Here is a 27,852-nt window from a genome sequence, read left to right as displayed (position 1 = left end):
CCCGTAGTCTGCGCTCCAGCAGGTATATCTCACTGGTCATCCCCAAAGCCAACACCTCCTTTGGGCGCCATTCCTTCCAGTTCTCTGCTGCCAATGACTGGAACGAACTGCAAAAATCTCTGAAGCTGGAGACTCTTATCTCCCTCACTAACTTTAAGCATCAGTTTTCAGAGCAGCTTACCGATCACTGCACCTGTACACAGCCCACCCAACTACCTCATCCCCATATTGTTATTTATTTTGCTAATTTGCACCCCAGTATCTCTATTTGCACATCATCTTTTGCACATCTATCATTCCAGTGTTAATACGAAATTGTAATTGTAATTGTGGCCTATTTATTGCCTTACCTCCATAACTTACTACATTCGCACACACTGTATATATATTTTCGGTTGTATTTTTGACTTTATGTTTTGTTTACCCCATATGTAACTCTGTGTTGTTTTTATCGCACTGCTTTGCTTTATCTTGGCCAGGTCGCAGTTGTAAATGAGAACTTGTTCTCAACTGGCTTACCTGGTTAAATAAAGGTGAAATAAAAATAAAATAAAAATAGTTTTTCAATTAGTAATGTTTTTTCAAGATGGCCTTGTTTTGTCTTTGGGTGGCAGGTTCTTGCTAGTTAATATTTTAGACCAATGGTGCGTGTGTTTGCTCCTTCCACAGGAACTTAGCAGGTGAAGTGGACCCACCATGGATGTTTTATTGTAAATATGTGATAGAGGGAACACACTAAATGTATTGGGTAAAGTGTTATGAAATGTAATGTCATGTAATATTCTAAACTGTATATAACTGTCTTAATGTTGCTGGACCCCAGGAAGAGTAGCTGCTGCCTTGGCAGGAACTAATGTGGATCCTTAATAAATACAAAATACCCAGGTCACAACACTGACAGAGCACTGAAATACGTGTGTGTGTGTGTGTGTGTGTGCACCTTTTACTATACTTGTGAGTACCAGAAGCCCTCACAAGAATAGTAAACCAACTGAAATTCAGAAGTGAGGACATTTTGCCGGACCTCACTTGTAAAAAGGCTATTTTAGGCTTAAGGGTTAGGTTTAGGGTTAGGAGTTAGAATTAAGCTTTGGGGTTATGGATTAGGGTTAGGGGTTAGGGTTAAGCTTCGGGGTTAGGGGTTAGGTTTAGGGTTAGGGGTTAGGTTTAGGGTTAGGAGTTAGGGTTAAGCTTCGGGGTTAGGGTTTAGGTTTAGGGTTAGGAGTTAGGGTTAAGCTTCGGGGTTAGGGGTTAGGTTTAGGGTTAGGGGTTAGGTTTAGGGTTAGGAGTTAGGGTTAAGCTTTGGGGTTAAGGTTTAGGGTTAGGAGTTAGGGTTAAGCTTCGGGGTTAGGGGTTAGGTTTAGGGGTTAGGGTTAAGTTTCGGGGTTAGGGGTTAGGTTTAGGGGTAGGGGTTAGGGTTAAGCTGCAGGGTTAGGGGTTAGGTTTAGGGTTAGGGGTTAGGGTTAAGCTTCAGGGTTAGGGGTTAGGTTTAGGTTTAGGGTTAGGAGTTAGCGTTAAGCTTTGGGGTTAGGGGTTAGGTTTAGGGTTAGGGGTTAGTGTTAAGCTTCGGGGTTAGGGGTTAGGTTTAGGGTTAGGGGTTAGGGTTAAGCTTTGGGGTTAGGGTTTAGGTTTAGGGTTAGGCGTTAGGGTTAAGCTTCGGGGTTAGGGGTTAGGTTTAGGGGTTAGGGTTAAGTTTCGGGGTTAGGGGTTAGGTTTAGGGTTAGGGGTTAGGTTTAGGGTTAGGAGTTAGGGTTAAGCTTCGGAGTTAGGGGTTAAGTTTAGGGTTAGGAGTTAGGGTTAAGCTTCGGGGTTACGGGTTAGGTTTAGGATTGGGGTTAGGGTTAAGCTTCGGGGTTAGGGGTTAGGGTTAGGGTTAGGAGTTAGGGTTAAGCTTCAGGGTTAGGGGTTAGGTTTAGGGTTAGAGTGTTAGAGTTAAGCTTCGGGGTTAGGGGTTAGGTTTAGGGTTAGGGGTTAGGGTTAAGCTTCGGGGTTAGGGGTTAGGTTTAGGAGTTAGGGTTAAGCTTCACTCCTTTCCTCAATAACACACAGTGTGAATCCCACTCCCTCCCTCAATAACACACAGTATGAATCCCACTCCCTCCCTCAATAACACACAGTATGAATCCCACTCCCTCCCTCAATAACACACAGTATGAATCCCACTCCTTCCCTCAATAACAAACAGTGTGAATCCCACTCCCTCCCTCAATAACACACAGTATGAATCCCACTCCCTCCCTCAATAACACACAGTGTGAATCCCACTCCCTCCCTCAATAACACACAGTATGAATCCCACTCCCTCCCTCAGCAACACACAGTATGAATCCCACTCCCTCCCTCAATAACACACAGTATGAATCCCACTCCCTCCCTCAATAACACACAGTATGAATCCCACTCCCTCCCTCAATATCACACAGTATGAATCCCACTCCCTCCCTCAATAACACACAGTATGAATCCCACTCCCTCCCTCAATAACACACAGTATGAATCCCACTCCCTCCCTCAATAACACACAGTATGAATCCCACTCCCTCCCTCAATAACACACAGTATGAATCCCACTCCCTCCCTCAATAACACACAGTATGAATCCCACTCCCTCCCTCAATAACACACAGTATGAATCCCACTCCCTCTATCAATAACACACAGTATGAATCCCACTCCTTCCCTCAATAACACACAGTATGAATCCCACTCCCTCCCTCAGCAACACACAGTATGAATCCCACTCCCTCCCTCAATAACACACAGTGTGAATCCCACTCCCTCCCTCAATAACACACAGTATGAATCCCACTCCCTCCCTCAGCAACACACAGTATGAATCCCACTCCCTCCCTCAATAACACACAGTATGAATCCCACTCCCTCCCTGTGTGGCTACGCTCTGGTGATGCTGCCAAGCGATAGACCTCACATTCCCCTCCTACTCCCTCCCTCCCTCTCCTTACCTTTTTTTACCTTCTTGGTTCAGTGTTGTAGTGATTGATTAGAGAGCTGGGGATGTGGATGCCAGCTATGCTATTAAAGTCTCTTCCCCCCAGATACACACATATCATACGTAAGCAGATCTGGATATTGAAAAGCAACGTCTATGTGAGCAAGTAATGGTGAATGGCATGACTGACTGGGGGTACTGTGGTGTGTTCTTTTTAGTAAACAGGCGGAAGCTCTTTGCGTCCATTTTTGGGTGGAGCGAGAGAGAGAGAGAGAGAGAGAGAGAGAGAGAGAGAGAGAGAGAGAGAGAGAGAGAGAGAGAGAGAGAGAGAGAGAGAGAGAGAGAGAGAGAGAGAGAGAGAGAGAGAGAGAGAGAAAGAGAGAGAGCGACTGAGAGAGCAACAAAGAGAGCGACAGAGAGAGAGCAAATATACTGAGCAAATGTCAAATTGGCTTTTTACCAAATTAACGTACGACAGACCACATATTCACCCTGCACACCATAATTGACAAACAAACAAACCAAAACAAAAGTCTTCTCATGCTTTGTTGATTTCAAAAAAGCTTTTGACTCAATTTGGCATGGGGGTCTGCTATACAAATTGATGGAAAATGGAGTTGGGGAAAAACATACAGCATTATAAAATCCATGTACACAAACAATGTGCGGTTAAAATTGGCAAAAAACACACACATTTCTTTCCACAGTGCCGTGGGGTGAGACAGGGATGCAGTTTAAGCCCCACCCTCTTCAACATATATATCAACGAATTGGCCAGGGCACTAGAACAGTCTGCAGCACCCGGCCTCACCCTACTAGAATCTGAAGTAAAATGTCTACTGTTTGCTGATGATCTGGTGCTTCTGTCACCAACCAAGGAGGGCCTACAGCAGCACCTAGATCTTCTGCACAGATTCTGTCAGACCTGTGCCCTGACAGTAAATCTCAGTAAGACAAAAACAATGGTGTTCCAAATAAGGTCCAGTTGCCAGGACCACAAATACAAATTCCATCTACACACCATTGCCCTAGAGCACACAAAAAACCATACATACCTCGGCCTAAACATCAGCGCCACAGGTAACTTCCACAAAGCTGTGAACGATCTGAGAGACAAGGCAAGAAGGGCCTTCTATGCCATCAAAAGGAACATAAAATTTGACATACCAATTAGGATCTGGCTAAAAATACTTGAATCAGTTATAGAACCCATTGCCCTTTATGGTTGTGAGGTCTGGGGTCCGCTCACCAACCAAGAATTCACAAAATGGAACAAACACCAAATTGAGACTCTGCATGCAGAATTCTGCAAAAATATCCTCTGTGTATAACGAAAAACAACAAATAATGCATGCAGAGCAGAATTAGGCCAATACCCGCTAATTATCAAAATCCAGAAAAAAGCCATTAAATTCTATAACCACTTAAAAGGAAGCGATTCCCAAACCTTCCATAACAAAGCCATCACCTACAGAGAGATGAACTTGGAGAAGAGTCCCCTAAGTAAGCTTGTCCTGGGGCTCTGTTCACAAACACAAACAGACCCCACAGAGCCCCAGGACAGCAACAATAACAACACAATTAGACCCAACCAAATCATGAGAAAACAAAAAGAGAATTACTTGACATATTGGAAAGAACAAACAAAAAAACAGCAAACTAGAATGCTATTTGGCTCTAAACAGAGAATACCTGACCACTGTGACTGACCCAAACTTAAGGAAAGCTTTGACTATGTACAGACTCAGTGAGTATAGCCTTGCTATTGAGAAAGGCCGCAGTAGGCAGACCTGGCTCTCAAGAGAAGACAGGCTATGTGAACACTGCCCGCATAATGAGGTGGAAACTGAGATGCACTTCCTAACCTCCTGCCAAATGTATGACCATATTAGAGACACATGTTAGAGACAAAAAACAAACCCAATTTTGCTAAACTCCCTTATCTACTGGGTGAAAAACTACAGTGTGCCATCACAGCAGCATGATTTGTGACCTGTTGCCACAAGAAAAGACCAACCAGTGAAGAACAAACACCATTGTAAATACAACCCATATTTATGGTTATTTATTTTCCCATTTGTACTTTAACTATTTGCACATTGTTACAACACTGTATATATACATAATATGACATTTGAAATGTCTTTATTATTTTGGAACTTCTGAGTGTAATGTTTACTGTTAATATGTATTGTTTATTTCACTTTTGTTTACTATCTACTTCACTTGCTTTGGCAATGTTAACGTACGTTTCCCATGCCAATAAAGCCCTTAAATTGAATTGAATTGAATTGAATTGAGAGAGAGAGCGACAGAGAGAGTGACAGAGAGCGAGAGAGAGAGAGAGAACGACAGAGAGAGCGACAGAGAGAGTGAATGAGGAAGAGGAAAAGGGAAGAGAGAGAGATACAGAGAGCATGACAGAGAGAGAGAGCGACAGAGAGAGCGACAGAGAGAGTGACAGAGAGTGAATGAGGAAGAGGAAAAGGGAAGAGAGAGAGAGACAGAGAGCGTGACAGAGAGAGAGAGAGCGACAGAGAGAGTGACAGAGAGAGGTAATGAGGAAGAGGAAAGGGGAAGAGAGAGAGAGGGACAGAGAGAGTGAATGAGGAAGAGGAAAAGGGAAGAGAGAGAGCGACAGAGAGTGCGACAGACAGAGAGAGAGCGACAGAGAGAGCGACAGGGAGAGTGACAGAGAGAGTGAATGAGGAAGAGGAAAAGGGAAGAGAGAGAGAGAGAGAGAGAGAGAGAGGGAAGGAGAGAAGGAGGATAGAAGGATGGAGGATATACATTTACTGGCCAGTTTATTAGGTACACCACACCATTCACAGAAATTGATAATTCCTACAGACAGTAAGTCATATATAAAGCAGGCAGACAGGCATCCAGACATTCAGTTAATGTTCAACTGAAAGTTAGAATGGGCAAAACGGCCGCCCTCCTGGGCTTTTCACACACAACAGTATCTAGTGTTTACTGAGAATGGTGCGACAAACAAAAAACATCCAGTCAGCGGGACTCCTGTGGGCGAAAACAGCTGGTTGATGAGAGAGGTCGAAGGAGAACGGCAAGCTAACAGGCGGGCTACAAACAGACAAATAACGGCACAGTACAACAGTGGTACGCAGAACGGCATCTCGGAACGCACAACTCGTCGATCCTTGTCACGGATGGGCTATTGTAGCAGACGACCACACCAGGTTCCACTCCTATCAGCTAAAAACAAGAAGAAGTGGTTCCAGTGGGCATGCGATCACCAAAACTGGACAAAAAAACATAATCTGGAACATGACAGCGAGTTCAGTTTACTTGAGTGGCCTGTGCAGTCCCCAGACCACAACCCAATCGAGCATCTTTGGGATGAGATGGAACGGGCTGATCGCAGCATGAATGTACCGCCGTCCAATCTGCAGCACCTGCGTGATGCCATCGCATCAGCATGGACCAACATCCCTGTGGAACATTTCCGACACCTTGTTAAATGTCCCTAAGAATTAAGGTTGTTCTGGAGGCAAAGGGGGGTCCGACCCGGTACTAGATGTGTGTACCTTATAAAATGTCCGGTGAGTGTATAACAACCACTCAGAAAGAATGTATCGTTAGAGAAGAGGTGTTGGCCTCATAATAACCCTTCCTGGAATACAGAACAGACAGGAGTAACAGGGCTGAGCAACCACCCGTCAGACTCCATCACAGAGAGTGATGCTGCTTGTCTATTGATTCCATCAGAGGCTTATTGTATGACTTCTACTCTGCTAGCCAGGGCTATAGGGCAAAACAACAACACAGAGAAATTAAAGAGGGTCAGAAGCTGTTTAGATGCCCTCCCGTGTCTGCCTGTGTTTGCACAACGGATTATCAGCCGCTCATCAAATTCACCTCACACTCAACATGTGTGCTCTGCATATCCCCATTTTCTAAAATCCATCTCAGCTTGTATCTACCACAGATAGCTTTTAAATCTTCCCCTTAAAGAGAGATAAAGGGATAAACCAAATAAAAAAAAACGTCCTGGTTCAACGTGAACGTGGTTTGTGTTGAACCCAGAGCCTAGCGGATTCAAGCAGTGAGCAGTGAGGCTGGGGAACACAGGGAAAGATCAAAGCCAACGCAGGGCAGAGGGAAATCATCAGTGAGATCGGCCCGCTGGATTCGGAGGGGAGGATGTAGTGGAGGAAGGAGGAGGACGAAGTGGAGGGAGGAGCCTCGAAACCTTAATGACTTGGAGAAGATCTGCAAAGAGGAGTGGGACAAAATCCCTCCTGAGATGTGTGCAAACCTGGTGGCCAACTACAAGAAACGTCTGACCTCTGTGATTGCCAACAAGGGTTTTGCCACCAAGTACTAAGTCATGTTTTGCAGAGGGGTCAAATACTTATTTCCCTCATTAAAATGCATATCAATTAATAACATTCATGACATGCGTTTTTCAGAATTTTGTTGTTGTTATTCTGTCTCTCACTGTTCAAATAAACCTACCATAAAAATTATAGACTGATCATTTCTTTGTCAGTGGGCAAACGTACAAAATCAGCAGGGGATCAAATACTTTTTTCCCTCACTGTATATATATATACTCCTTCACCCCTGTTTCTACGCAAATACACAAATCTTCCCCCCTAAAAATCTTTTCAAATATACTCTTTGAAGTGAGCAGGAGCCTTTTGCTGGCTTCTGTGTTTTTACACAGGGCCTGTGTTTTACCGGCCCTGTGTGTGTTCTTCTGTGTGTGTGTGTTCTTCTGTGTGTGTGTGTTCTTCTGTGTGTGTGTGCATGCATGTGTATGTGTAGACTGGTGATTTAGGACGTGGAATGAGATCTAAGGGGAAGCTGTGTCAAATACCTCTCCTCTCACTGTCCATCTCTTCCTTTCCTCTCACAGTCCCTCTCTTCCTTTCCTCTCACAGTCCCTCTCTTCCTTTCCTCTCACAGTCCCTCTCTTCTTCTCCTCTCACAGCCCCTCTCCTCTCACTGTCCCTCTCTCCCTTTCCTCTCACAGTCCCTCTCCTCCTCTCCTCTCACAGTCCCTCTCTTCCTCTCATCTCACAGTCCCTCTCTTCCTTTACTCTCACAGTCCCTCTCTTCCTTTCCTCTCACAGTCCCTCTCCTCCTCTCCTCTCACAGTCCCTCTCTTCCTTTCCTCTCACAGTCCCTCTATTCCTCTTCTCTCACAGTCCCTCTCTTCCTCTTCTATCACAGCCCCTCTCTTCCTCTCCTCTCACAGTCCATCTCTTCCTTTCCTCTCACAGTCCCTCTCTTCCTTTCCTCTCACAGTCCCTCTCTTCCTCTCCTATCACAGTCCCTCTATTCCTCTCCTCTCACAGTCCCTCTCTTCCTTTCCTCTCACAGTCCCTCTCCTCCTCTCCTCTCACAGTCCCTCTCTTCCTCTCATCTCACAGTCCCTCTCTTCCTTTACTCTCACAGTCCCTCTCTTCCTTTCCTCTCACAGTCCCTCTCCTCCTCTCCTCTCACAGTCCCTCTCTTCCTTTCCTCTCACAGTCCCTCTATTCCTCTTCTCTCACAGTCCCTCTCTTCCTCTTCTATCACAGCCCCTCTCTTCCTCTCCTCTCACAGTCCATCTCTTCCTTTCCTCTCACAGTCCCTCTCTTCCTTTCCTCTCACAGTCCCTCTCTTCCTCTCCTATCACAGTCCCTCTATTCCTCTCCTCTCACAGTCCCTCTCTTCCTTTCCTCTCACAGTCCCTCTCTTCCTCTCCTCTCACAGCCCATCTCTTCCTCTCCTCTCACAGTCCCTCTCTTCCTCTCCTCTCATAGCCCCTCTCCTCTCACTGTCCATCTCTTCCTCTCCTCTCACAGTCCCTCTCTTCCTCTCCTCTCACAGTCCCTCTCTTCCTTTCCTCTCACAGTCCCTCTCTTCCTCTCCTCTCACAGCCCATCTCTTCCTCTCCTCTCACAGTCCCTCTCTTCCTCTCCTCTCACAGTCCCTCTCTTCCTCTCCTCTCATAGCCCCTCTCCTCTCACTGTCCATCTCTTCCTCTCCTCTCACAGTCCATCTCTTCCTTTCCTCTCACAGTCCCTCTCTTCCTCTCCTATCACAGTCCCTCTATTCCTCTCCTCTCACAGTCCCTATCTTCCTTTCCTCTCACAGTCCCTCTCTTCCTCTCCTATCACAGTCCCTCTCTTCCTCTCATCTCACAGTCCCTCTCTTCCATTCCTCTCACAGTCCCTCTCTTCCTCTCCTCTCACTGTCCATCTCTTCCTCTCCTCTCACTGTCCATCTCTTCCTTTCCTCTCACAGTCCCTCTCTTCCTCTCCTCTCACAGTCCCTCTCTTCCTCTCCTCTCACAGTCCCTCTCTTCCTCTCCTCTCACAGTCCCTCTCTTCCTCTCCTCTCACAGCCCCTCTCCTCTCACTGTCCCTCTCTTCCTCTCCTCTCACAGTCCCTCTCCTCCTCTCCTCTCACAGTCCCTCTCTTCCTCTCCTCTCACAGTCCCTCTCTTCATTTCCTCTCACAGTCCCTCTCTTCCTTTCCTCTCACAGTCCCTCTCTTCCTCTCATCTCACAGTCCCTCTCTTCCTCTCCTCTCACAGTCCCTCTCTTCCTCTCCTCTCACAGTCCCTCTCTTCCTCTCCTCTCACAGCCCCTCTCTTCCTTTCCTCTCACAGTCCCTCTCTTCCTTTCCTCTCACAGTCCCTCTCTTCCTCTCCTCTCAAAGTCCCTCTCTTCCTCTCCTATCACAGTCCCTCTCTTCCTCTCCTCTCACAGTCCCTCTCTTCCATTCCTCTCACAGTCCCTCTCTTCCTTTCCTCTCACAGTCCCTCTCCTCCTCTCCTCTCACAGTCCCTCTCTTCCTTTCCTCTCACAGTCCCTCTCTTCATCTCCTCTCACAGCCCATCTCTTCCTCTCCTATCACAGTCCCTCTCTTCCTCTCCTCTCACTGTCCATCTCTTCCTCTCCTCTCACTGTCCATCTCTTCCTTTCCTCTCACAGTCCCTCTCTTCCTCTCCTCTCACAGTCCCTCTCTTCCTCTCCTCTCACAGTCCCTCTCTTCCTCTCCTCTCACAGTCCCTCTCTTCCTCTCCTCTCACAGCCCCTCTCCTCTCACTGTCCCTCTCTTCCTCTCCTCTCACAGTCCCTCTCCTCCTCTCCTCTCACAGTCCCTCTCTTCCTCTCCTCTCACAGTCCCTCTATTCCTCTCCTCTCACAGTCCCTCTCTTCCTCTCCTCTCACAGCCCCTCTCTTCCTCTCCTCTCACAGTCCATCTCTTCCTTTCCTCTCATAGTCCCTCTCTTCCTTTCCTCTCACAGTCCCTCTCTTCCTCTCCTATCACAGTCCCTCTATTCCTCTCCTCTCACAGTCCCTCTCTTCCTTTCCTCTCACAGTCCCTCTCTTCCTCTCCTCTCACAGCCCATCTCTTCCTCTCCTCTCACAGTCCCTCTCTTCCTCTCCTCTCACAGTCACTCTCTTCCTCTCCTCTCATAGCCCCTCTCCTCTCACAGTCCCTCTCTTCCTCTCCTCTCATAGTCCCTCTCTTCCTCTCCTCTCACAGTCCCTCTCTTCCTCTCCTCTCACAGTCCCTCTCTTCCTCTCCTATCACAGTCCCTCTCTTCCTCTCCTCTCACAGTCCCTCTTTTCCATTCCTCTCACAGTCCCTCTCTTCCTTTCCTCTCACAGTCCCTCCCCTCCTCTCCTCTCACAGTCCCTCTCCTCCTCTCCTCTCACAGTCCCTCTCTTCCTTTCCTCTCACAGTCCCTCTCTTCCTCTCCTCTCAAAGTCCCTCTCTTCCTCTCCTATCACAGTCCCTCTCTTCCTCTCCTCTCACAGTCCCTCTCTTCCATTCCTCTCACAGTCCCTCTCTTCCTATCCTCTCACAGTCCCTCTCCTCCTCTCCTCTCACAGTCCCTCTCTTCCTTTCCTCTCACAGTCCCTCTCTTCCTCTCCTCTCACAGCCCATCTCTTCCTCTCCTATAACAGTCCCTCTCTTCCTCTCCTCTCACTGTCCATCTCTTCCTTTCCTCTCACAGTCCCTCTCTTCCTCTCCTCTCACAGTCCCTCTCTTCCTCTCCTCTCAAAGTCCCTCTCTTCCTCTCCTCTCACAGTCCCTCTCTTCCTCTCCTCTCACAGTCCCTCTCTTCCTCTCCTTTCACAGCCCCTCTCCTCTCACTGTCCCTCTCTTCCTCTCCTCTCACAGTCCCTCTCCTCCTCTCCTCTCACAGTCCCTCTCTTCCTCTCCTCTCACAGCCCCTCTCTTCCTCTCCTCTCACAGTCCCTCTCTTGCTCTCCTCTCACAGTCCCTCTCTTCCTCTCCTCTCACAGTCCCTCTCTTCCTCTCCTCTCACAGCCCCTCTCCTCTCACAGTCCCTCTCTTCCTTTCCTCTCACAGCCCCTCTCTTCCTCTCCTCTCACAGCCCCTCTCTTCCTTTCCTCTCACAGTCCCTCTCTTCCTTTCCTCTCACAGTCCCTCTCCTCCTCTCCTCTCACAGTCCCTCTCTTCCTTTCCTCTCACAGTCCCTATCTTCCTCTCCTCTCACAGCCCATCTCTTCCTCTCCTATCACAGTCCCTCTCTTCCTCTCCTCTCACTGTCCATCTCTTCCTTTCCTCTCACAGTCCCTCTCTTCCTCTCCTCTCACAGTCCCTCTCTTCCTCTCCTCTCACAGTCCCTCTCTTCCTCTCCTCTCACAGTCCCTCTCTTCCTCTCCTCTCACAGCCCCTCTCCTCTCACAGTCCCTCTCTTCCTCTCCTCTCACAGTCCCTCTCCTCCTCTCCTCTCACAGTCCCTCTCTTCCTCTCCTCTCACAGCCCCTCTCTTCCTCTCCTCTCACAGTCCCTCTCTTCCTCTCCTCTCACAGTCCCTCTCTTCCTCTCCTCTCACAGTCCCTCTCTTCCTCTCCTCTCACAGTCCCTCTCTTCCTCTCCTCTCACAGCCCCTCTCCTCTCACAGTCCCTCTCTTCCTTTCCTCTCACAGCCCCTCTCTTCCTCTCCTCTCACAGCCCCTCTCTTCCTTTCCTCTCACAGTCCCTCTCTTCCTTTCCTCTCACAGTCCCTCTCTTCCTCTCCTCTCACAGTCCCTCTCTTCCTCTCCTCTCACAGCCCCTCTCTTCCTTTCCTCTCACAGTCCCTCTCTTCCTTTCCTCTCACAGTCCCTCTCTTCCTCTCCTCTCACAGTCCCTCTCTTCCTCTCCTCTCACAGCCCCTCTCTTCCTCTCCTCTCACAGTCCCTCTCCTCCTCTCCTCTCACAGTCCCTCTCTTCCTTTCCTCTCACAGTCCCTATCTTCCTCTCCTCTCACAGCCCATCTCTTCCTCTCCTATCACAGTCCCTCTCTTCCTCTCCTCTCACTGTCCATCTCTTCCTCTCCTCTCACAGTCCCTCTCTTCCTCTCCTCTCACAGTCCCTCTCTTCCTCTCCTCTCACAGTCCCTCTCTTCCTCTCCTCTCACAGTCCCTCTCTTCCTCTCCTCTCACAGCCCCTCTCCTCTCACTGTCCCTCTCTTCCTCTCCTCTCACAGTCCCTCTCCTCCTCTCCTCTCACAGTCCCTCTCTTCCTCTCCTCTCACAGCCCCTCTCTTCCTCTCCTCTCACAGTCCCTCTCTTCCTCTCCTCTCACAGTCCCTCTCTTCCTCTCCTCTCACAGTCCCTCTCTTCCTCTCCTCTCACAGTCCCTCTCTTCCTCTCCTCTCACAGCCCCTCTCCTCTCACAGTCCCTCTCTTCCTTTCCTCTCACAGCCCCTCTCTTCCTCTCCTCTCACAGTCCCTCTCTTCCTCTCCTCTCACAGTCCCTCTCTTCCTCTCCTCTCACAGCCCCTCTCTTCCTTTCCTCTCACAGTCCCTCTCTTCCTTTCCTCTCACAGTCCCTCTCTTCCTTTCCTCTCACAGTCCCTCTCTTCCTCTCCTCTCACAGCCCCTCTCTTCCTTTCCTCTCACAGTCCCTCTCTTCCTTTCCTCTCACAGTCCCTCTCTTCCTCTCCTCTCACAGTCCCTCTCTTACTCTCCTCTCACAGTCCCTCTCTTCCTCTCCTCTCACAGTCCCTCTCTTCCTCTCCTCTCACAGTCCCTCTCTTCCTCTCCTCTCACAGTCCCTCTCTTCCTCTCCTCTCACAGTCCCTCTCTTCCTCTCCTCTCACAGTCCCTCTCTTCCTCTCCTATCACAGTCCCTCTCTTCCTCTCCTCTCACAGTCCCTCTCTTCCATTCCTCTCACAGTCCCTCTCTTCCTTTCCTCTCACAGTCCCTCCCCTCCTCTCCTCTCACAGTCCCTCTCCTCCTCTCCTCTCACAGTCCCTCTCTTCCTTTCCTCTCACAGTCCCTCTCTTCCTCTCCTCTCAAAGTCCCTCTCTTCCTCTCCTATCACAGTCCCTCTCTTCCTCTCCTCTCACAGTCCCTCTCTTCCATTCCTCTCACAGTCCCTCTCTTCCTATCCTCTCACAGTCCCTCTCCTCCTCTCCTCTCACAGTCCCTCTCTTCCTTTCCTCTCACAGTCCCTCTCTTCCTCTCCTCTCACAGCCCATCTCTTCCTCTCCTATAACAGTCCCTCTCTTCCTCTCCTCTCACTGTCCATCTCTTCCTTTCCTCTCACAGTCCCTCTCTTCCTCTCCTCTCACAGTCCCTCTCTTCCTCTCCTCTCAAAGTCCCTCTCTTCCTCTCCTCTCACAGTCCCTCTCTTCCTCTCCTCTCACAGTCCCTCTCTTCCTCTCCTTTCACAGCCCCTCTCCTCTCACTGTCCCTCTCTTCCTCTCCTCTCACAGTCCCTCTCCTCCTCTCCTCTCACAGTCCCTCTCTTCCTCTCCTCTCACAGCCCCTCTCTTCCTCTCCTCTCACAGTCCCTCTCTTGCTCTCCTCTCACAGTCCCTCTCTTCCTCTCCTCTCACAGTCCCTCTCTTCCTCTCCTCTCACAGCCCCTCTCCTCTCACAGTCCCTCTCTTCCTTTCCTCTCACAGCCCCTCTCTTCCTCTCCTCTCACAGCCCCTCTCTTCCTTTCCTCTCACAGTCCCTCTCTTCCTTTCCTCTCACAGTCCCTCTCCTCCTCTCCTCTCACAGTCCCTCTCTTCCTTTCCTCTCACAGTCCCTCTCTTCCTCTCCTCTCACAGTCCCTCTCTTCCTCTCCTCTCACAGTCCCTCTCTTCCTCTCCTCTCACAGTCCCTCTCTTCCTCTCCTCTCACAGCCCCTCTCCTCTCACAGTCCCTCTCTTCCTCTCCTCTCACAGTCCCTCTCCTCCTCTCCTCTCACAGTCCCTCTCTTCCTCTCCTCTCACAGCCCCTCTCTTCCTCTCCTCTCACAGTCCCTCTCTTCCTCTCCTCTCACAGTCCCTCTCTTCCTCTCCTCTCACAGTCCCTCTCTTCCTCTCCTCTCACAGTCCCTCTCTTCCTCTCCTCTCACAGCCCCTCTCCTCTCACAGTCCCTCTCTTCCTCTCCTCTCACAGTCCCTCTCCTCCTCTCCTCTTACAGTCCCTCTCTTCCTTTCCTCTCACAGCCCCTCTCTTCCTCTCCTCTCACAGCCCCTCTCTTCCTTTCCTCTCACAGTCCCTCTCTTCCTTTCCTCTCACAGTCCCTCTCTTCCTCTCCTCTCACAGTCCCTCTCTTCCTCTCCTCTCACAGCCCCTCTCTTCCTTTCCTCTCACAGTCCCTCTCTTCCTTTCCTCTCACAGTCCCTCTCTTCCTCTCCTCTCACAGTCCCTCTCTTCCTCTCCTCTCACAGCCCCTCTCTTCCTCTTCCCTCACAGTCCCTCTCCTCCTCTCCTCTCACAGTCCCTCTCTTCCTTTCCTCTCACAGTCCCTATCTTCCTCTCCTCTCACAGCCCATCTCTTCCTCTCCTATCACAGTCCCTCTCTTCCTCTCCTCTCACTGTCCATCTCTTCCTTTCCTCTCACAGTCCCTCTCTTCCTCTCCTCTCACAGTCCCTCTCTTCCTCTCCTCTCACAGTCCCTCTCTTCCTCTCCTCTCACAGTCCCTCTCTTCCTCTCCTCTCACAGTCCCTCTCTTCCTCTCCTCTCACAGCCCCTCTCCTCTCACAGTCCCTCTCTTCCTCTCCTCTCACAGTCCCTCTCTTCCTCTCCTCTCACAGTCCCTCTCTTCCTCTCCTCTCACAGTCCCTCTCTTCCTCTCCTCTCACAGCCCCTCTCCTCTCACTGTCCCTCTCTTCCTCTCCTCTCACAGTCCCTCTCTTCCTCTCCTCTCACAGTCCCTCTCTTCCTCTCCTCTCACAGTCCCTCTCTTCCTCTCCTCTCACAGCCCCTCTCCTCTCACAGTCCCTCTCTTCCTCTCCTCTCACAGTCCCTCTCCTCCTCTCCTCTCACAGTCCCTCTCTTCCTTTCCTCTCACAGTCCCTCTCTTCCTCTCCTCTCACAGTCCCTCTCTTCCTCTCCTCTCACAGCCCCTCTCTTCCTCTCCTCTCACAGTCCCTCTCTTCCTCTCCTCTCACAGTCCCTCTCTTCCTCTCCTCTCACAGCCCCTCTCTTCCTCTCCTCTCAATGCCCCTTTCATTTTTCTTCCTTCCCGATGAGGGATTGCGTTACATCAACACCTTGCACACGTCTAGGTTAAGTGTATATTTGTACAAATTAAATTGTTTCAAGCTGACATATGGAAATAGTGTTTGTGGATAGGGAGAGGCTGGGATGATGAATGAGGTGACAGAACCAATTGGGTGTGTGATTACACATCATCCCCAGGCCTTACCCACAATCCTCCTTGATGAGTCACCTCAGACATAGACAGGATATGCATGACCCACTAATTGTCAGCACTAAATAGAGGACATCTATGATATAATACTAAGATACACCAATACACTAATAGACCACACTAGGGCACACACAGGCTCACACAAACACACACACGCCAACTCCAACTTAGCCCTTGTTCGGTGAACATAACCCATCATTAATATATAAAATCGCACCCATGAATATATTGTAACCATGTAAATGTATCCCCAGATGGATTATTGATTGCTATGTGGAGTAATGTGTAATTGATAACACATTCTGTACGCTGGATGTCTTCAGAATACAACGACTAACAAAAACTGCTGATGCTAAAAATCTGAAATGTAGACTACAGCGTGCAAGGTGAAGGGGTAGAGAGAGAGAAACTGAGGAGAGAGAGAGACAGAGGAGAGAGTGAGAGAGAGATAGAGAAACTGAGGAGAGAGAGAGGGAGACAGAGAAACTGATGAGAGAGAGAGGGAGACAGAGAAACTGAGGAGAGAGAGAGAGAGAGAAAGAAATTGAGGAGAGATAGAGAGAGAGAGAGGTAGAGGGAGAGGGAGAGAGAGAGAGAGAAGGGGAGAGAACTGAGGAGGAGAGATGTGGCATTTCTTATTCAGCAGAGGAAGTGGGCAGGGAGAAACATGAAATTAGCACAAATTGATTATCTGTCCACCGCGGGCAGCCCTAGGAGCCAAGCAGAGGAGAGGAGAAAAAAAAATTGATTGACTTCTCAATGGCTAGCTGGACTGCTTCCTCTGGAGAGGTGGAATAGCTGGGCTGTTTCCTCTGGAGAGGTGGAATAGCTGGACTGTTTCCTATGGAGAGGCGGAATAGCTGGGCTGTTTCCTCTGGAGTGGTGGAATAGCTGGACTGCTTCCTCTGGAGAGGCGGAATAGCTGGACTGCTTCCTCTGGAGAGGTGGAATAGCTGGACTGTTTCCTCTGGAGAGGCGGAATAGCTGGACTGCATCCTCTGGAGAGGCGGAATAGAGCTAACTGAACTGCTGATCCATGGGTCCAGCAGCTGTATTCAAACTACAGACCTATTGCTATAATAGTGCTATGGTAATAACAGTATCATAAAATATCTTTTTATGTTCATTAGTCATGAAATAGCCCTCCAGCTAAATGGTGTGGGCTAATTAGGATATAGATTCACTCATTAAACAACTTTATATAGTTATTCACTGTGCATTAGTGCAGCAATGTTATGACCAATGATGAACTCAGTGTTACCAACGCTCCAAGACAGGGGAAAGTGACTTACTTAATCCATCTGAAAATGATTTTAGCCATCGTTAGCCAATACAGAAAGAATGGGAGAAACTCCAGGCGCATAGGCATTGGCGTAATCATTTTAATCTACCAACCAATCATCTCCCACAACACCTTCCCCCTAACCCTCCCTCTGTACTCAAGCACACCACAAGCACAGAGCCACGCCTTGCAGTCGTGTGATTCACTAAAATTAAATGATGCCAAACGCTTTACTTATAGTATGTCACTCCCGTAGAATTCTATGGTCACTCCCACTAAGGCCAGCTCTGAATCCTCCATGTGCCAGGCTTATATGCCTTGGGATGAGGTATGCCCTGAAATACCATCTACTGTTTATAGGTCTGTCCCTTAGAGGCAAACGGCTCAGCAATGTGCTGTTTCAGAGATAGAGGAGTTCAGTGTGCAATAGATACGACAGTGGTTAAGACATTTTTTTTCGCTCACTCACACACACACTCACACGCACGCACGAACACACACACACACACACACACAGCCTCTTTAATGCAGTCAAGGATACTTGGACAGACAGAAAAAAAAAGTTATAATACATTTCTCCCATTGAACTGACTCCCTGTCTACCACAGCATAATGGTCCTGAACCTTCCTTTCCACACTGCCTTGCAGCAGATGTCTGGGTCGGAAATTGAATTGCAACTCCCAAGGGCTGGGTGGCAAATTGGTGAAACAAACTTTTTTTTTTTTTTTTTCCCGGTCCAACTTTATTAGGTGGAATGATGTTGGTTAGAGAAACATTTCAAAATAGCAGGTTAAAGGTTAAAGTTCGTTGGGCGCTTTCCAGTTCTCTACTTCACTGACAGCAGGGAAACTCAACTTGTGGAATCAGATGCTGACATCCCTTTCTCCAACAAAAAAAAACGGTTGTTTATGGGAGCCTGCTGTGTCTATCTCGTCCTGTAAGCACTAGCCACATACACACTCAGAAGTGATATCTAGAAACTAAAAGGGCACTTTGGCTGTCCCCATCGGAGAACCCTTTGAAGAACACTTGGTTGGTTGGGACGTCACTAGGCATTCAGAACATCCGGGGGCTCAGCCCAAAAGGCCTGGGGCTGACTCCGGGGGGAGGGGGATTTGATCCATGGGCGACCGAAATGAAGCGCCCTGCACTCTTGGCCTAGCACGCTAGCAGTGGACATTTAGCATAGCTCACTGCTTTCTTCCACACGCCTGATAATGAACACTTCTTTAATATTAACTCAATGGATTGTGGTCTGCTAACTAATGGTGAGCTAGTCATGCTGCGCACACTGTGATGTTCCAGAACAATCCAAATGGGGGGGGGGGCGACAATATTAGCTACAGGACAATATTTCTACCTAATTAAATTACACCAAAACAAATACACCCCCTGTAGTAACAACACTTCCCAATTTTACACACATGTACATACCAGCATACAATCCTTTCTCCCAACTAAATAGTCACAATGTTTGCGAGTTATATTACACAGTACTAGGATGTTAGTCCATCCCATAAAGATTAGAAATTAAACAAAATTAAACTGTAGGTGCAGACCTGTCTATGACATCACTCTTTCCCAAGCCTGTTAGTAGGTATATCTTTGTCAACTGTCATGATGCATTCCATCTTGGGTCATTGGGCTCCTAAGCCAGGTATGTAGACGTCTTTAATGTACTGAAAGATCTCTCAGAGCTGCTAACTGGGATGGTCAGCGCGGCCTGCATGATTGCCTTCAGTGATGGGAACATATCAGGGTCTAACAATTTATACAAACAGGACATGTCAGAAGTGGCATCTTTCTTTTTTTTTTGAGAGGTAATGTTTAGCAAGGACTTCTTCCTCTGGCTTGAGAGGAATATGCCATGTTTGTCTTGTGTGGGCCTCCCCTTTCTCTATGGACACTGTTAACAAATCTCCAAACGAGCTTCAACGCCATACAACACACTGACTTCGAACTGGAGGTTGGATGGTATATTTTTCATCACTCAATGACAGAATTGAAAACCATTCCATGAATAACGCATGCTGTTTCCACAAAACAACTTTTAGTATGCATCGACTAGACGTCTACTTTGACAAACTTTCTCTCTTCTTTCTCCTCTCTGTCTCATTCTCTCGTTCTCTTTCTTCCCCTGACCTACTTTGTGCAGCTTGTAATATCACTAAGGCTCTATTCCTTTGTCTCTCAGTGTGCTGGAGAAGACTGGGATCTTTCAAGTCTCTCCCGTCTTATCCTGGCGGCTGGAGAAGTCCATCCCAGTGAATGATGCTGGATGGATCCCACCTCCCTGGCCCTGCCCAATCGCTCCCAATATGTCCTGTGGAATTGTATTCTGGGGGGTTAAGGAGCTTATTTGTCTTGTGTACAACGTTATTGGAAGGGCTAAGCAATGATTTGCCATGGGAGCGGGAGGGGAGCGTAAAACCTTTCTGTGCAGAGTATCTCATTAAAGCTGAACTCCCGTGTTTGTTACCTCTTGGAACACAGTGGGGAACATTTCTCACAGCCCCACGTCAATCACTGCTTCCCCCAAATCATCCAGCTGCCTGGTAAACTACTTCTCCAGTCTCATGACTCCCAATCACCTGTCCCACAGGGATGTATCCATGACTCCCAATCACCTGTCCCACAGGGATGTATCCATGACTCCCAATCACCTGTCCCACAGGGATGTATCCATCTGGTCAACATTTACAACATTGGGCTTATTTCTTATGATGTCATCCTTTATTTTAGAGAATGCAGCAGAACACATCTTTGTTCCCAACTATTTTGCAATGTTAATTTCCCTTTGTTTATTTTGTTCAATACCCTCCCTGGTCACTAGCCATGTGCTGTAAGGGAGTGTGACATTGAATGCCTTAAACAGAAATATAATTTTTGCCTCTTTTTGGGGGGCTGTATGTCCCACTAAATCACTCTAGAGGGAGTAACAGTGCATCCTGCTCTCTGCTCCTGAATCCACCATTAACTGCTTTTGGTTAGACTGGTTTTGGTTACTTTATATTTCTCGGTAACACACCAATGAGAATCACTATAGGAGCCATTATTCAGATGAACTTCTGTGCTTTTAAGTTTTAAGGTCTAAACGACGAGGCACCCACTCCAAAATCCAAAACCCAGCCGTGAGGCTTCAGTTCCTCTGCTCTGCATACTGCTCTGTGATTCGTCATGCATGAAGAGTAAAACAAGAAACAAGAACAATTAAGCATTCATTTCACCTTCCCCTTTAACCATATTCAGGGAAGTTAAATTAGAAATCAAAGTGCAAAACAGTTCCACTTAAGTCAAGGCCCCAGCGACTCTTTGACTCTTTTAACTGCATCAAGACGCGGGGAAACAATGTCTAGCTCTGTAACTGCTAGCTAACAGGGTAATATCATGTTGTTGTTGTAGCTCTGTAACTGCTAGCTAACAGGGTAAAATCATGTTGTTGTTGTTGTAGCTCTGTAACTGCTAGCTAACAGGGTAATATCATGTTGTTGTTGTAGCTCTGTAACTGCTAGCTAACAGGGTAAAATCATGTTGTTGTTGTTGTAGCTCTGTAACTACTAGCTAACAGGGTAATATCATGTTGTTGTTGTAGCTCTGTAACTGCTAGCTAACGGGGAAATATAATGTTGTTGTTGTAGTTCTGTAACTACTAGCTAACAGGGTAATATCATTTTGTTGTTGTAGCTCTGTAACTACTAGCTAACAGGGTAATATCATGTTGTTGTTGTAGCTCTGTAACTACTAGCTAACAGGGTAATATGTTGTTGTTGTAGTTCTGTAACTACTAGCTAACAGGGTAATATCATTTTGTTGTTGTAGCTCTGTAACTACTAGCTAGCAGGGTAATATCATGTTGTTGTTGTAGCTCTGTAACTACTAGCTAACAGGGAAATATCATGTTGTTGTTGTAGCTCTGTAACTACTAGCTAACAGGGTAATATCATGTTGTTGTTGTAGCTCTGTAACTGCTAGCTAACAGGGTAATATCATGTTGTTGTTGTAGCTCTGTAACTACTAGCTAACAGGGTAATATCATGTTGTTGTTGTAGCTCTGTAACTGCTAGCTAACAGGGTAAAATCATGTTGTTGTTGTAGCTCTGTAACTACTAGCTAACAGGGTGATATCATGTTGTGTTTATGTTCTTGTAGCTCTGTAACTGCTAGCTAACAGGGTAATATCATGTTGTTGTTGTAGCTCTGTAACTACTAGCTAACAGGGTGATATCATGTTGTTGTTGTAGCTCTGTAACTGCTAGCTAACAGGGTAATATCATGTTGTTGTTGTAGCTCTGTAACTACTAGCTAACAGGGTAATATCATGTTGTTGTTGTAGCTCTGTAACTGCTAGCTAACAGGGTAATATCATGTTGTTGTTGTAGCTCTGTAACTACTAGCTAACAGGGTAATATCATGTTGTTGTTGTAGCTCTGTAACTGCTAGCTAACAGGGTAATATCATGTTGTTGTTGTAGCTCTGTAACTGCTAGCTAACAGGGTAATATCATGTTGTTGTTGTAGCTCTGTAACTGCTAGCTAACAGGGTAATATCATGTTGTTGTTGTAGCTCTGTAACTGCTAGCTAACAGGGTAATATCATGTTGTTGTTGTAGCTCTGTAACTGCTAGCTAACAGGGTAATATCATGTTGTTGTTGTAGCTCTGTAACTGCTAGCTAACAGGGTAATATCATGTTGTTGTTGTTGTAGCTCTGTAACTACTAGCTAACAGGGTAATATCATGTTGTTGTTGTAGCTCTGTAACTACTAGCTAACAGGGTAATATCATGTTGTGTTTATGTTGTTGTAGCTCTGTAACTACTAGCTAACAGGGTAATATCATGTTGTTGTTGTAGCTCTGTAACTGCTAGCTAACAGGGTAATATCATGTTGTTGTTGTAGCTCTGTAACTACTAGCTAACAGGGTAATATAACAGGGTAAAGCTGATGGCGCCGGAGGGGATGGCTGCCGTTTTATGGCTATTAACCAACCTTGCTATTCTTTCTGTCCAACATTGTTTGCAACTTCTTTAATTATTTTTTACTTTTCTTAAAACTGCAATGTTGGTTAAGGGCTTGTAAGTAAGCATTTTACTGTTGTGTTCGGCGCATGTGACAAATACAGTTTCATTTCGTTTGATCATGTTGTGTTTATGTTGTTGTAGCTCTGTAACTGCTAGCTAACAGGGTAATATCATGTTGTTGTTGTAGCTCTGTAACTACTAGCTAACAGGGTAATATCATGTTGTTGTTGTAGCTCTGTAACTGCTAGCTAACAGGGTAATATCATGTTGTTGTTGTAGCTCTGTAACTACTAGCTAACAGGGTAATATCATGTTGTTGTTGTAGCTCTGTAACTGCTAGCTAACAGGGTAATATCATGTTGTTGTTGTAGCTCTGTAACTGCTAGCTAACAGGGTAATATCATGTTGTTGTTGTAGCTCTGTAACTGCTAGCTAACAGGGTAATATCATGTTGTTGTTGTAGCTCTGTAACTGCTAGCTAACAGGGTAATATCATGTTGTTGTTGTAGCTCTGTAACTGCTAGCTAACAGGGTAATATCATGTTGTTGTTGTTGTAGCTCTGTAACTACTAGCTAACAGGGTAATATCATGTTGTTGTTGTAGCTCTGTAACTACTAGCTAACAGGGTAATATCATGTTGTGTTTATGTTGTTGTAGCTCTGTAACTACTAGCTAACAGGGTAATATCATGTTGTTGTTGTAGCTCTGTAACTGCTAGCTAACAGGGTAATATCATGTTGTTGTTGTAGCTCTGTAACTACTAGCTAACAGGGTAATATAACAGGGTAAAGCTGATGGCGCCGGAGGGGATGGCTGCCGTTTTATGGCTATTAACCAACCTTGCTATTCTTTCTGTCCAACATTGTTTGCAACTTCTTTAATTATTTTTTACTTTTCTTAAAACTGCAATGTTGGTTAAGGGCTTGTAAGTAAGCATTTTACTGTTGTGTTCGGCGCATGTGACAAATACAGTTTCATTTCGTTTGATCATGTTGTGTTTATGTTGTTGTAGCTCTGTAACTGCTAGCTAACAGGGTAATATCATGTTGTTGTTGTAGCTCTGTAACTACTAGCTAACAGGGTAATATCATGTTGTTGTTGTAGCTCTGTAACTACTAGCTAACAGGGTAATATCATGTTGTTGTTGTAGCTCTGTAACTACTAGCTAACAGGGTAATATCATGTTGTTGTTGTAGCTCTGTAACTGCTAGCTAACAGGGTAATATCATGTTGTTGTTGTAGCTCTGTAACTACTAGCTAACAGGGTAATATCATGTTGTTGTTGTAGCTCTGTAACTACTAGCTAACAGGGTAATATCATGTTGTTGTTGTAGCTCTGTAACTACTAGCTAACAGGGTAATATCATGTTGTTGTTGTAGCTCTGTAACTACTAGCTAACAGGGTAATATCATGTTGTTGTTGTAGCTCTGTAACTACTAGCTAACAGGGTAATATCATGTTGTTGTTGTAGCTCTGTAACTGCTAGCTAACAGGGTAATATCATGTTGTTGTTGTAGCTCTGTAACTACTAGCTAACAGGGTAATATCATGTTGTTGTTGTAGCTCTGTAACTGCTAGCTAACAGGGAAATATCATGTTGTGTTTATGTTGTTGTAGCTCTGTAACTACTAGCTAACAGGGTAATATCATGTTGTTGTTGTAGCTCTGTATCTACTAGCTAACAGGGTAATATCATGTTGTTGTTGTAGCTCTGTAACTACTAGCTAACAGGGTAATATCATGTTGTTGTTGTAGCTCTGTAACTACTAGCTAACAGGGTAATATCATGTTGTTGTTGTAGCTCTGTAACTGCTAGCTAACAGGGTAATATCATGTTGTTGTTGTAGCTCTGTAACTACTAGCTAACAGGGTAATATCATGTTGTGTTAATGTTGTTGTAGCTCTGTAACTGCTAGCTAACAGGGTAATATCATGTTGTGTTTATGTTGTTGTAGCTCTGTAACTACTAGCTAACAGGGTAATATCATGTTGTTGTTGTAGCTCTGTAACTGCTAGCTAACAGGGTAATATCATGTTGTTGTTGTAGCTCTGTAACTACTAGCTAACAGGGTAATATCATGTTGTTGTTGTAGCTCTGTAACTACTAGCTAACAGGGAAATATCATGTTGTGTTTATGTTGTTGTATGCCTCTCCGGAGACATTAAACACTAATTAGAACAAGTGTGGTGACCCGATGCGTTCCAATGCTTCTACCTCTGATCTAACTTCAATCAGCTAATAAACAGCTGAGCCAGTCGCTGCTCACCAAATTAAAGTAGAGTGTTAGCTAGACAGCTGAGAGGATCTTTGGTGATTAAGGAAGCTGACGGTCATAGAACACTTAAAGATCATTAAAGGTGGACTAGTACTAACTGGAGGACGGGGGATGCATCCCAAATGGCAACTTATTCGCTAACGAGTGCACTACGTTTGACCAGAGCCCTATGGGCCCACATCAAAAGTTGTGGACTACATAGGGAATAGGGTACCATTTGGGATGCAGTAAATGTGTACAGTACATGTCTTTAGTATGATCAGTTAGTAGAAACACGATACTGTAAAAGTGTTCAGTAGGGGCAGTTAGTTGAAACAGGGTGCTGTAAATGTGTTTAGTACTGGGGCAGTTAGTAGAAACAGGGTGCTGTAAATGTGTTCAGTAATGGGGCAGTTAGTTGAAACAGGGTGCTGTAAATGTGTTCAGTAGGGGCAGTTAGTTGAAACAGGGTGCTGTAAAAGTGTTCAGTAGGGGCAGTTAGTTGAAACAGGGTGCTGTAAATGTGTTCAGTAGGGGCAGTTAGTTGAAACAGGGTGCTGTAAATGTGTTCAGTAGGGGCAGTTAGTTGAAACAGGGTGCTGTAAATGTGTTCAGTAGGGGCAGTTAGTTGAAACACGGTGCTGTAAATGTGTTTAGTACTGGGGCAGCTAGTAGAAACAGGGTGCTGTAAATGTGTTCAGTAATGGGGCAGTTAGTTGAAACAGGGTGCAGTACATTTGTTCAGTAGGGGCAGTTAGTAGAAACAGGGTGCTGTAAATGTGTTCAGTAGGGGCAGTTAGTTGAAACAGGGTGCTGTAAATGTGTTTAGTACTGGGGCAGTTAGTAGAAACAGGGTGCTGTAAATGTGTTCAGTAGGGGCAGTTAGTTGAAACAGGGTGCTGTAAATGTGTTCAGTAGGGGCAGTTAGTTGAAACAGGGTGCTGTAAATGTGTTCAGTAGGGGCAGTTAGTTGAAACACGGTGCTGTAAATGTGTTCAGTAGGGGCAGTTAGTTGAAACAGGGTGCTGTAAATGTGTTCAGTAGGGGCAGTTAGTTGAAACAGGGTGCTGTAAATGTGTTCAGTAGGGGCAGTTAGTTGAAACAGGGTGCTGTAAATGTGTTTAGTACTGGGGCAGTTAGTAGAAACAGGGTGCTGTAAATGTGTTCAGTAGGGGCAGTTAGTTGAAACAGGGTGCTGTAAATGTGTTTAGTACTGGGGCAGTTAGCAAAAACAGGATGATGTAAATGTGTTCAGTAATGGGGCGGTTAGTAGAAATATAATTTATTGAAAAGCAGTTCCACTATCAAGAGTTGTCAAAGGAATTAGTTAGGAAAGGAAACCTTTTGGGTCGCGTATTCTTGGATCAAAGCAGAAATAACTAAATGCGATTCTCCCTACAGCGGCTGTAGGTATTCTAAAGAGTGATGATTGCAAGGCCAAGTTTTGCAATTAGTACAATTATTTTTCAGTTTGGTGATTCATATTACAAATCCAATTAGTTTCTATCAGCCTAGCGTGTCAGCACCTAGCTGACATAAGCTATCAGAATTTACATTACATTTCCAATATCTTTTTGGCATGTGTAACAGTGGTGAGACATTTTAACTATGTATTATGCATGTAATTACGTCTATTTAATTTCAGTCAAACTGAATCCTGAACTATCAATCCTTCTGTCCAGGTTCACACTGTATTCATTTGGCAATACTGACTTGATAATAAAACACACCGTAGCCACATACCAAGACACACAAACATAATAAAGAACATGTCAACTTCTCCAGCTACTGAAAATGTATTCAATCTGTGGCAGAAAAAGGTTCCAAACGTTGGAACCTCATTGTGAAAGAACTAAACTAAACTAGCCAGGTAATATAGTGCACATAGTCAGAACAATCGTCTGTTTTGTAATGTATACTTAGAATAACCAAATATTAATCTATTTGATGATAAAGATGACATTTTTTGCCGTCGTCAAACACATTGTGAGAGCTTACCTACTTGGTCTCTGACGGAAACGTGGACGCCATAACAACGTGCAGAGGGAAAATCGTGGACACCATAACAATATGCAGGGGGAACATCGTGGACACCACAACAACGTGCAGAGGGAACATCTTGGACACCGTAAAAATATGCAGAGGGAACATCGTGGACACCATAACAACGTGCAGAGGGAACATCGTGGACTCCATCAAAATATGCAGAGGGAACATCGTGGACACCATAACAACGTGCAGAGGGATCATTGTGGACACCATAACAACGTGCAGAGGGATCATTGTGGACACCATAACAACGTGCAGAGGGAACATTGTGGACACCATAACAACGTGCAGAGGGAACATTGTGGACACCATAACAACGTGCAGAGGGAACATTGTGGACACCATAACAATGTGCAGAGGGAACATCGTGGACACCATAAAAATATGCAGAGGGCACATCGTGGACACCATAACAATGTGCACATAGTCGGAGCCTTACCTGCCCTGCACCTTGATATCAGAGATGGCGTAGAAGTATCTGGACAGATTGTTCTCATCCACCATGGTGGCCCCGGTGGCCGGTCGGAGGAGCCGGACCCTCAGGTCTGTAATGGTGAAGAAGTCCCTCAGGTTCTTGGTAGTGTCTAACTGACCGTAGAGGGATGCCATGTTGTGGAGGTGTGGACCGGCGAACAGTGCGAAACGGTCCTTGATCTCGAAGCGGACGGTTTTAGCGTTCTTCCACACGTAGCCCCTGGAGTAGTCCTCGGTACAGATGATGTCTAGGAGGGTGTGCTGGGTCAGGTCCTGGACAGTCTTGTGCTCCATGGTGAAGGCGTCTAGACAGTCTGTGGCGTAGAACTGGTAGGGTTGCCAGGTCTTACCGTAGTCCAGCGACTTCTCCAGAATCATCTGTTCCGGGCGGCCGGACTCGAAGGTGACCACGATGTCATCAGTCAGCTCAATGGTTTTTTTCCAGGACAGCGTGATGTTGACCAGGAGGGCCTTGGGGTATCTCTTCCAGGAACTGGACTGCCAGAAGGTCGTGGGGTTGCGACCCTCGAAATCGAACATGAGCTCCGGAGGGTGGGCCAGGTCCTCGTTTTGGGCGTCGCATTCGTTGTTACACATGTAAGGATTCTCCTACAAGACAGAGAAAGAGAAAGGCAGAGATTTAGGAATCTTAACGGTAAACAATAACACAGGTGCCAAAAGCTCCTTTTTTACGAGCCTTGAGTCTTCTATGTAGCCAAGAATAGGTTAAAGAAATCGACTTGTAAGGATATACTCCCTGCAGTATACAGCACAGAGGCCTAGTATGACTATAAAACGGGATAATTGTGTAATAGTTATTGATGTGCTTGTGGGGACCAGGGTTCTAGCTGCGGTGCTGGGTGAGGGGCTAGCCCCATTAGAAAACACCCAGAGACAGATTACATTTTTATGGGGACGTTTCAGAGAAGTCCCCCCTCCATGTACGACTTACACCTTCCCTCTTCAGAGAAGTCCCCCTCCACCTACGATTTACACCCTAACTCTTTAGAGAAGTCCCCCTCCACCTATGACTTACACCCTAACTCTTTAGAGAAGTCCCCCTCCACCTACGACTTACACCCTACCTCTTCAGAGAAGTCCCCCTCCACCTACGACTTACACCCTACCTCTTCAGAGAAGTCCCCCTCCACCTACGACTTACACCCTAACTCTTTAGAGA

General features: G+C 46.4%; 1 protein-coding gene across 1 annotated transcript in view; it reads right to left on the bottom strand.

Moving 5' to 3' along the window:
- Positions 1-27,281, bottom strand: part of LOC311116106 (netrin-G1-like) — a gene marked incomplete at both ends in the record, with an annotated part of 145,042 nt that extends 117,761 nt beyond the window's left edge. Inside the window, one exon of the mRNA XM_084191234.1 lies at positions 26,638-27,281. Within this exon, the coding sequence (XP_084047360.1) occupies positions 26,638-27,281 (644 nt within the window). The remainder of the gene's footprint in view (positions 1-26,637) is intronic.
- Between the last annotated feature and the right edge of the window lie 571 nt (positions 27,282-27,852).

Source organism: Coregonus lavaretus, assembly GCF_964263955.1.
Source record: "Coregonus lavaretus genome assembly, contig: HAP1_SCAFFOLD_1137, whole genome shotgun sequence".
NCBI lineage: Eukaryota > Metazoa > Chordata > Actinopteri > Salmoniformes > Salmonidae > Coregonus > Coregonus lavaretus.
Note: the sequence above shows the minus strand (reverse complement) of the source record. Positions and strands in the feature narration are given on the sequence as shown.